Source organism: Coregonus clupeaformis, unplaced genomic scaffold (genome assembly GCF_020615455.1).
Source record: "Coregonus clupeaformis isolate EN_2021a unplaced genomic scaffold, ASM2061545v1 scaf1124, whole genome shotgun sequence".
Classification (NCBI taxonomy): Eukaryota; Metazoa; Chordata; class Actinopteri; order Salmoniformes; family Salmonidae; genus Coregonus; species Coregonus clupeaformis.
In genome coordinates, this window is record NW_025534578.1 from 72,501 (window position 1) to 85,000 (window position 12,500).

The following is a 12,500-nucleotide window of genomic DNA, read 5'->3' on the forward strand; positions in this document are numbered from 1 at the left end:
GGAACTGGGAAAACTGACTTCATTGAGTTCAAGACAACTGGGAACTCGGGGAAAAATTAGCTCCGACTGGGAAAATACGTTTTGAACGGTCATCCAACTCAGAATTGTAAATCGGGAACTCGGGCCTCTTTCTAGAGATCACTGACATCATCATGATTCGACATTGTTTTTTTCCAGAGTTCCCAGTTGTCTTGAGAAAGCATCATAAATCCAGAGAATGCCAGACTTTGATGACAAAGTTTGCCCACGAAGGACCGCCAGGGAGATATGTATACTGTAGCTAAGAAAGTAATACTAAGTGTATGTTGTGTAGTAAGCTGTTAGTAGCCCATGTGCTTCACCCTAATCATTTGGTCCCTTTCCCCCTCATAATTTCGACTACTGTTCTGACTTGATGGTGCACATTTAGCCTATAACCTGTTTTAGAGAAATGTCATCATCGAAGATTTCATTGTCTGCTTATATACCCCCTTTATTTATCCTACGGATCTGACTTGGTGTACAGGGAGAACACTGTAAGAACGGCCCATGTTCTGAATTCTGTCGCTGTACATTTAAAAAGTGCTGAACAAATAGTTACATTGACTACGTCCGTCCCAGCTCGCTCATTAATGTCTTAATACGGATTGCCTCTTATCCGCTCGTCGTCCCCTTATGCCATAGTTTGTACATCTCAATTGTCAGTAGAAACCACATTTGTTTAAGCAAGTCAGCCATAACAGCTATGTTTTTTTTAAAGGCAGTAAATGAGGCTGAATGAACTGTTTCTCTGCCAGACAAGGCTCCGCTGATAGCCAGGTGTAGCGGTGGTAAGGTGTTGGAACTCTGCTGTTGGGACAGCTTTATGGAGGCCCTAGCAGTTTGAGGGCACCGTTTGTCACCGTTATGGTGCAATCAATGTATTGTTTAGTGTCTTTTGTTGGGCCCCACCAAGATTGACATGCTAAAATCGCCACTGGAACACACACACAGAGAGAGTCAGAACACACATACACAGAGAGAGAGTCAGAACACACACACACACAGAGAGAGAGAGACAGAACACACATACACACAGAGAGAGAGAGAGTCAGAACACACATACACAGAGAGAGAGAGAGAGACAGATCACACACACACAGAGAGAGAGAGAGTCAGAACACACATACACAGAGAGAGAGTCAGAACACACATACACAGAGAGAGAGTCAGAACACACATACACACAGAGAGAGTCACAACACACATACACAGAGAGAGAGTCAGAACACACATACACACAGAGAGAGAGTCAGAACACACATACACAGAGAGAGAGTCAGAACACACATACACAGAGAGAGAGTCAGAACACACACACACACAGAGAGTCAGAACACATATACACAGAGAGAGAGTCAGAACACACATACACAGAGAGAGAGTCAGAACACACATACACACAGAGAGTCAGAACACACATACACAGAGAGAGAGTCAGAACACACATACACAGAGAGAGAGTCAGAACACACATACACACAGAGAGAGAGAGTCAGAACACACATACACAGAGAGAGAGTCAGAACACACATACACAGAGAGAGAGTCAGAACACACATACACAGAGAGAGAGTCAGAACACACATACACAGAGAGAGAGTCAGAACACACATACACAGAGAGAGAGTCAGAACACACACACACAGAGAGAGAGTCAGAACACACATACACAGAGAGAGAGTGAGAACACACATACACAGAGAGTCAGAACACACATACACAGAGAGAGAGTCAGAACACACACACACACAGAGAGAGTCAGAACACACATACACAGAGAGAGAGTCAGAACACACACACACACAGAGATAGAGTCAGAACACACATACACAGAGAGAGAGTCAGAACACACATACACAGAGAGAGAGTCAGAACACACATACACAGAAAGAGAGAGTCAGAACACACATACACAGAGAGAGAGAGTCAGAACACACATACACAGAGAGAGAGAGTCAGAACACACATACACAGAGAGAGAGTCAGAACACACATACACAGAGAGAGAGAGTCAGAACACACATACACAGAGAGAGAGTCAGAACACACATACACAGAGAGAGAGTCAGAACACACATACACAGAGAGTCAGAACACACATACACAGAGAGAGAGTCAGAACACACACACACAGAGAGAGAGTCAGAACACACATACACAGAGAGAGAGTAAGAACACACACACACACACAGAGAGAGTCAGAACACACATACACAGAGAGAGAGAGTCAGAACACACATACACAGAGAGAGAGAGTCAGAACACACATACACAGAAAGAGAGAGTCAGAACACACATACACAGAGAGAGAGTCAGAACACACATACACAGAGAGAGAGTCAGAACACACATACACAGAGAGAGAGTCAGAACACACATACACAGAGAGTCAGAACACACATACACAGAGAGAGAGTCAGAACACACACACACAGAGAGAGAGTCAGAACACACATACACAGAGAGAGAGTAAGAACACACACACACACACACACACACAGAGAGAGTCAGAACACACATACACAGAGAGAGAGAGTCAGAACACACATAGAGAGAGAGAGAGAGTCAGAACACACATACACAGAAAGAGAGAGTCAGAACACACATACACAGAGAGAGAGAGTCAGAACACACATACACAGAGAGAGAGTCAGAACACACATACACAGAGAGAGAGTCAGAACACACATACACAGAGAGAGAGAGTCAGAACACACATACACAGAGAGAGAGTCAGAACACACATACACAGAGAGAGAGTCAGAACACACATACACAGAGAGAGAGTCAGAACACACATACACAGAGAGAGAGAGAGAGTCAGAACACACACACACACACACAGAGAGAGAGAGTCAGAACACACATACACAGAGAGAGAGTCAGAACACACATACAGAGAGAGAGAGAGTCAGAACACATACACAGAGAGAGAGAGAGACAGAACACACACACACAGAGAGAGAGAGAGTCAGAACACACATACACAGAGAGAGAGTCAGAACACACATACACAGAGAGAGAGTCAGAACACACATACACACAGAGAGAGTCACAACACACATACACAGAGAGAGAGTCAGAACACACATACACACAGAGAGAGAGTCAGAACACACATACACAGAGAGAGAGTCAGAACACACATACACAGAGAGAGAGTCAGAACACACACACACACAGAGAGTCAGAACACATATACACAGAGAGAGAGTCAGAACACACATACACAGAGAGAGAGTCAGAACACACATACACACAGAGAGTCAGAACACACATACACAGAGAGAGAGTCAGAACACACATACACAGAGAGAGAGTCAGAACACACATACACACAGAGAGAGTCACAACACACATACACAGAGAGAGAGTCAGAACACACATACACACAGAGAGAGAGAGTCAGAACACACATACACAGAGAGAGAGTCAGAACACACATACACAGAGAGAGAGTCAGAACACACATACACAGAGAGAGAGTCAGAACACACATACACAGAGAGAGAGTCAGAACACACATACACAGAGAGAGAGTCAGAACACACATACACAGAGAGAGAGTCAGAACACACACACACAGAGAGAGAGTCAGAACACACATACACAGAGAGAGAGTCAGAACACACATACACAGAGAGTCAGAACACACATACACAGAGAGAGAGTCAGAACACACACACACAGAGAGAGAGTCAGAACACACATACACAGAGAGAGAGTAAGAACACACACACACACACAGAGAGAGTCAGAACACACATACACAGAGAGAGAGTCAGAACACATATACACAGAGAGAGAGAGTCAGAACACACTTACACAGAAAGAGAGAGTCAGAACACACATACACAGAGAGAGAGTCAGAACACACATACACAGAGAGAGAGTCAGAACACACATACACAGAGAGAGAGTCAGAACACACATACACAGAGAGAGAGAGTCAGAACACACATACACAGAGAGAGAGTCAGAACACACATACACAGAGAGAGAGTCAGAACACACATACACAGAGAGAGAGTCAGAACACACATACACAGAGAGAGAGTCAGAACACACATACACAGAGAGAGAGAGAGAGTCAGAACACACACACACACACACACAGAGAGAGAGTCAGAACACACATACACAGAGAGAGAGTCAGAACACACATACAGAGAGAGAGAGAGTCAGAACACATACACAGAGAGAGAGTCAGAACACACATACACAGAGAGAGAGTCAGAACACACACACACAGAGAGAGAGTCAGAACACACACACACACAGAGAGAGAGTCAGAACACACACACAGAGAGAGAGAGAGAGTCAGAACACACATACACAGAGAGAGAGTCAGAACACACATACACAGAGAGAGAGTCAGAACACACATACACAGAGAGAGAGTCAGAAAACACATACACAGAGAGAGAGTCAGAACACACATACACAGAGAGAGAGTCAGAACACACACACACACAGAGAGAGAGTCAGAACACACACACACAGAGAGAGAGTCAGAACACACACACACAGAGAGAGAGAGAGTCAGAACACACATACACAGAGAGAGAGTCAGAACACACATACACAGAGAGAGAGTCAGAACACACATACACAGAGAGTCAGAAAACACATACACAGAGAGAGAGTCAGAACACACATACACAGAGAGAGAGTCAGAACACACATACACAGAGAGTGAGTCAGAACACACACACACAGAGAGAGAGTCAGAACACACATACACAGAGAGAGAGTCAGAACACACATACACAGAGAGAGAGTCAGAACACACACACACATACAGAGAGTCAGAACACACATACACAGAGAGAGAGAGTCATAAACACACACACACACACACACACACACACACACACACACACACACACACACAGAGAGAGTCAGAACACACATACACAGAGAGAGAGTCAGAACACACATACAGAGAGAGAGAGAGTCAGAACACACACACACACACAGAGAGAGAGAGAGTCAGAATACACATACACAGAGAGAGAGTCAGAACACACATACACAGAGAGAGAGTCAGAACACACACACACAGAGAGAGTCAGAACACACACACACACACACAGAGAGTCAGAACACACAGAGAGAGAGAGTCAGAACACACATACACAGAGAGAGAGTCAGAACACACATACAATACACAGAGAGAGAGTCAGAACACACATACACAGAGAGTCAGAAAACACATACACAGAGAGAGAGTCAGAACACACATACACAGAGAGAGAGTCAGAACACACATACACAGAGAGTGAGTCAGAACACACACACACAGAGAGAGAGTCAGAACACACATACACAGAGAGAGAGTCAGAACACACATACACAGAGAGAGAGTCAGAACACACATACACACAGAGAGAGTCAGAACACACATACACAGAGAGAGAGTCAGAACACACATACACAGAGAGAGTCAGAACACACATACACAGAGAGAGAGCCAGAACACACATACACAGAGAGTCAGAAAACACATACACAGAGAGAGAGTCAGAACACACATACACACAGAGAGAGTCAGAACACACATACACACAGAGAGACTCAGAACACACACACACAGAGAGAGTCAGAACACACACACACACACACAGACTCACATGAACAGAGCTCTCTCATTGATGAAGAGTTCCACAGCTGAAAGATTCCCAAACACCATGTTGATGATAAGGAAAAAGAATGCTCCCATCCTAGAGAGAGAGAGAGAGAGAGAGATCCATCAGTATGTATCCCACCTATAGGTTACAGGTTATCTGCTGATCTGATGCTGATATGAGTGTATTCCAGGAGACACTTTATGGGACACACACAGGACTATAATGCCTTTGACCTGTAGGATAACAACAGATGTAATAATAATAATAATAATAATAATAATATGCCATTTAGCAGACGCTTTTATCCAAAGCGACTTACAGTCACGTGCGCATACATTTTTACGTATGGGTGGTCCCGGGGATCGAACCCACTACCCTGGCGTTACAAGCGCTGTGCTCTACCAATTGAGCTAAAGAGGACCACGTAGCTAAGACTAGCTGTAGACAGGTACCTGTTCTGTAAGGCCTCAGGTAGAGTCAGGGGGATCTGGTAGTAGATGAGTTAGTCAGACAGACAGACAGACAGACAGACAGGTACCTGTTCTGTAGGGCCTCAGGTAGAGTCAGGGGTATCTGGTAGTAGATGAGGCCAACCAGCAGAGCAAAGAAGATGTTGAGGGCTAGCTGAGCATACGACGTCTGGGGATTCCGGAGAGAGTTCATCACCGTACGACCACAAACTATCCTCATCTAGAGGACACACACACACAGTCACACTATCCTCCTCTACAACAGATTATATAATAATACAGCCACAATCCTCCTCTACAACACATTATATAATAATAATACACACTATCCTCCTCTACAACACATTATATAAAAATACAGTCACACTATCCTCCTCTACAACACATTATATAATAATACACACTATCCTCCTCTACAACACATTATATAATAATACAGTCACACTATCCTCCTCTACAACACATTATATAATAATACAGTCACACTATCCTCCTCTACAACACATTACATAATAATACACACTATCCTCCTCTACAACACATTATATAATAATACACACTATCCTCCTCTACAACACATTATATAATAATACAGTCACTATCCTCCTCTACAACACATTATATAATAATACACACTATCCTCCTCTACAACACATTATATAATAATACAGTCACACTATCCTCCTCTACAACACATTATATAATAATACACACTATCCTCCTCTACAACACATTATATAATAATACACACTATCCTCCTCTACAACACATTATATAATAATACAGTCACTATCCTCCTCTACAACACATTATATAATAATACACACTATCCTCCTCTCCAACACATTATATAATAATACACACTATCCTCCTCTACAACACATTATATAATAATACACACTATCCTCCTCTACAACACATTATATAATAATACATCACACTATCCTCCTCTACAACACATTATATAATAATACACACTATCCTCCTCTACAACACATTATATAATAATACAGTCACTATCCTCCTCTACAACACATTATATAATAATACACACTATCCTCCTCTACAACACATTATATAATAATACACACTATCCTCCTCTACAACACATTATATAATAATACACACTATCCTCCTCTACAACACATTATATAATAATACAGTCACACTATCCTCCTCTACAACACATTATATAATAATACACACTATCCTCCTCTACAACACATTATATAATAATACACACTATCCTCCTCTACAACACATTATATAATAATACACACTATCCTCCTCTACAACACATTATATAATAATACACACTATCCTCCTCTACAACACATTATATAATAATACAGTCACACTATCCTCCTCTACAACACATTATATAATAATACAGTCACACTATCCTCCTCTACAACACATTATATAATAATACAGTCACACTATCCTCCTCTACAACACATTATATAATACACACTATCCTCCTCTACAACACATTATATAATAATACACACTATCCTCCTCTACAACACATTATATAATAATACACACTATCCTCCTCTACAACACATTATATAATAATACACACTATCCTCCTCTACAACACATTATATAATAATACAGTCACACTATCCTCCTCTACAACACATTATATAATAATACACACTATCCTCCTCTACAACACATTATATAATAATACAGTCACACTATCCTCCTCTACAACACATTATATAATAATACACACTATCCTCCTCTACAGCACATTATATAATAATACAGTCACACTATCCTCCTCTACAACACATTATATAATAATACAGTCACACTATCCTCCTATACAACACATGATATAATAATACAGTCACTATCCTCCTCTACAACACATTATATAATAATACACACTATCCTCCTCTACAACACATTATATAATAATACAGTCACTATCCTCCTCTACAACACATTATATAATAATACACACTATCCTCCTCTACAACACATTATATAATAATACACACTATCCTCCTCTACAACACATTATATAATAATACACACTATCCTCCTCTACAACACATTATATAATAATACAGTCACACTATCCTCCTCTACAACACATTATATAATAATACAGTCACACTATCCTCCTCTACAACACATTATATAATAATACACACTACCCTCCTCTACAGCACATTATATAATAATACAGTCACACTATCCTCCTCTACAACACATTATATAATAATACAGTCACACTATCCTCCTCTACAACACATTATATAATAATACAGTCACTATCCTCCTCTACAACACATTATATAATAATACACACTATCCTCCTCTACAACACATTATATAATAATACAGTCACTATCCTCCTCTACAACACATTATATAATAATACACACTATCCTCCTCTACAACACATGATATAATAATACAGTCACTATCCTCCTCTACAACACATTATATAATAATACACACTATCTTCCTCTACAACACATTATATAATAATACAGTCACTATCCTCCTCTACAACACATTATATAATAATACACACTATCCTCCACTACAACACATTATATAATAATACAGTCACTATCCTCCTCTACAACACATTATATAATAATACACACTATCCTCCTCTACAACACATTATATAATAATACACACTATCCTCCTCTACAACACATTATATAATAATACACACTATCCTCCTCTACAACACATTATATAATAATACACACTATCCTCCTCCACAACACATTATATAATAATACACACTAACCTCCTCTACAACACATTATATAATAATACACACTATCCTCCTCTACAACACATTATATAATAATACACACTATCCTCCTCTACAACACATTATATAATAATACACACTATCCTCCTCTACAACACATTATATAATAATACACACTATCCTCCTCTACAACACATTATATAATAATACAGTCACACTATCCTCCTCTACAACACATTATATAATAATACACACTATCCTCCTCTACAACACATTATATAATAATACAGTCACACTATCCTCCTCTACAACACATTATATAATAATACACACTATCTTCCTCTACAACACATTATATAATAATACAGTCACTATCCTCCTCTACAACACATTATATAATAATACACACTATCCTCCACTACAACACATTATATAATAATACAGTCACTATCCTCCTCTACAACACATTATATAATAATACACACTATCCTCCTCTACAACACATTATATAATAATACACACTATCCTCCTCTACAACACATTATATAATAATACACACTATCCTCCTCTACAACACATTATATAATAATACAGTCACACTATCCTCCTCTACAACACATTATATAATAATACACACTATCCTCCTCTACAACACATTATATAATAATACACACTAACCTCCTCTACAACACATTATATAATAATACACACTATCCTCCTCTACAACACATTATATAATAATACACACTATCCTCCTCTACAACACATTATATAATAATACACACTATCCTCCTCTACAACACATTATATAATAATACACACTATCCTCCTCTACAACACATTATATAATAATACAGTCACACTATCCTCCTCTACAACACATTATATAATAATACAGTCACACTATCCTCCTCTACAAAACATTATATAACAATACAGTCACACTATCCTCCTCTACAACACATTATATAATAATACACACTATCCTCCTCTACAACACATTATATAATAATACACACTATCCTCCTCTACAACACATTATATAATAATACAGTCACACTATCCTCCTCTACAACACATTATATAATAATACACACTATCCTCCTCTACAACACATTATATAATAATACACACTATCCTCCTCAACAACACATTATATAATAATACACACTATCCTCCTCTACAACACATTATATAATAATACACACTATCCTCCTCTACAACACATTATATAATAATACACACTATCCTCCTCTACAACACATTATATAGTAATACACACTATCCTCCTCTACAACACATTATATAATAATATAGTCACACTATCCTCCTCTACAACACATTATATAATAATACAGTCACACTATCCTCCACTACAACACATTATATAATAATACAGTCACACTATCCTCCTCTACAACACATTATATAATACACACTATCCTCCTCTACAACACATTATATAATAATACACACTATCCTCCTCTACAACACATTATATAATAATACAGTCACACTATCCTCCTCTACAACACATTATATAATAATACAGTCACACTATCCTCCTCTACAACACATTATATAATAATACAGTCACTATCCTCCTCTACAACACATTATATAATAATACAGTCACTATCCTCCTCTACAACACATTATATAATAATACACACTATCCTCCTCTACAACACATTATATAATAATACAGTCACACTATCCTCCTCTACAACACATTATATAATAATACAGTCACACTATCCTCCTCTACAACACATTATATAATAATACAGTCACTATCCTCCTCTACAACACATTATATAATAATACACACTATCCTCCTCTACAACACATTATATAATAATACACACTATCCTCCTCTACAACACATTATATAATAATACAGTCACACCAACACACATCTAGAGAACACACACTTTTCATACAGCGCAAAGTTGCCCAAAGTTCATCAACTTACTCATAAACTCAGACAAACACTCCATAGTAACACTCAGCTCTACAGTTCTAGAACACTCAGCTCTACAGTTCTAGAACACTCAGCTCTACAGTTCTAGAACACTCAGCTCTACAGTGTTAGAACACTCAGCTCTACAGTGTTAGAACACTCAGCTCTACAGTTCTAGAACACTCAGCTCTACAGTTCTAGAACACTCAGCTCTACAGTTCTAGAACACTCAGCTCTACAGTTCTAGAACACTCAGCTCTACAGTGTTAGAACACTCAGCTCTACAGTTCTAGAACACTCAGCTCTACAGTTCTACAACTCTCAGCTCTACAGTTCTACAACTCTCAGCTCTACAGTTCTGTAACTCTCAACTCTACAACTCTAGAATCCTCCACTCTATATTTTTGTAGAACTCTCGCTGTGAGGGTTCAGACAGAGCTCAGTGATTAGCTGACCTGGTACCAGAAGGAGGTGACGTAGTCAGCCTTCTGTCCCTGACCTCCAACCCCTCCTTCCAGACCCTGCGTCACATGGTCCAGCTCCTCCACCACCCTCTGGTACTGAGAAGACTGTCTGTAGCTCACTGCCAGAAGGTTTCTGTTGTCACTCTTCTCCTCACCATCTAGAGAAGAGAGGAGAGGTTAGGGTCTGTAGGGGTTAAGGTCTGTAGGGGTTAGGGTCTGTAGGGGTTAGGGTCTGTAGGGGTTAGGGTCTGTAGGGGTTAGGGTCTGTAGGGGTTAGGGTCTGTAGGGGTTAGGGTCTGTAGGGAAGTGGAGAGTCAGGGTTTTATCTTGAGAGGGAAGATGAGGGTCAGGGTTTTATCTTGAGAGGGAAGATGAGGGTCAGGGTTTTATCTTGAGAGGGAAGATGAGGGTCAGGGTTTTATCTTGAGAGGGAAGATGAGGGTCAGGGTCTTATCTTGAGAGGGAAGAGGAGGGTCAGGGTCTTATCTTGAGAGGGAAGAGGAGGGTCAGGGTGTTATCTTGAGAGGGAAGAGGAGGGTCAGGGTCTTATCTTGAGAGGGAAGAGGAGGGTCAGGGTCTTATCTTGAGAGGGAAGAGCAGGGTCAGGGTCTTATCTTGAGAGGGAAGAGCAGGGTCAAGGTCTTATCTTGAGAGGGAAGAGGAGGGTCAGGGTCTTATCTTGAGAGGGAAGAGGAGGGTCAGGGTCTTATCTTGAGAGGGAAGAGCAGGGTCAGGGTCTTATCTTAAGAGGGAAGAACAGGGTCAGGGTCTTATCTTGAGAGGGAAGAGCAGGGTCAGGGTCTTATCTTGAGAGGGAAGAGCAGGGTCAGGGTCTTATCTTGAGAGGGAAGAGGAGGGTCAGGGTCTTATCTTGAGAGGGAAGAGGAGGGTCAGGGTCTTATCTTGAGAGGGAAGAGGAGGGTCAGGGTCTTATCTTGAGAGGGAAGAGGAGGGTCAGGGTCTTATCTTGAGAGGGAAGAGGAGGGTCAGGGTCTTATCTTGAGAGGGAAGAGGAGGGTCAGGGTCTTATCTTGAGAGGGAAGAGGAGGGTCAGGGTCTTATCTTGAGAGGGAAGAGGAGGGTCAGGGTCTTATCTTGAGAGGGAAGAGGAGGGTCAGGGTCTTATCTTGAGAGGGAAGAGGAGGGTCAGGGTCTTATCTTGAGAGGGAAGAGGAGGGTCAGGGTCTTATCTTGAGAGGGAAG

At 40.4% G+C, this 12,500-nt stretch overlaps 1 protein-coding gene across 1 annotated transcript in view; it reads right to left on the bottom strand.

Annotated features, from left to right (window-relative positions):
• LOC121570690 (broad substrate specificity ATP-binding cassette transporter ABCG2) overlaps nucleotides 1-12,500 on the bottom strand; it is a 44,362-nt gene that overhangs the window by 5,879 nt on the left and 25,983 nt on the right. The window contains exons 8-10 of the mRNA XM_041882163.2: nucleotides 11,289-11,455; nucleotides 6,190-6,341; nucleotides 5,655-5,744 (exon numbers count right to left, since the gene is read on the bottom strand). Coding sequence (XP_041738097.1) covers nucleotides 5,655-5,744; nucleotides 6,190-6,341; nucleotides 11,289-11,455 — 409 coding nt within the window. The remainder of the gene's footprint in view (nucleotides 1-5,654; nucleotides 5,745-6,189; nucleotides 6,342-11,288; nucleotides 11,456-12,500) is intronic.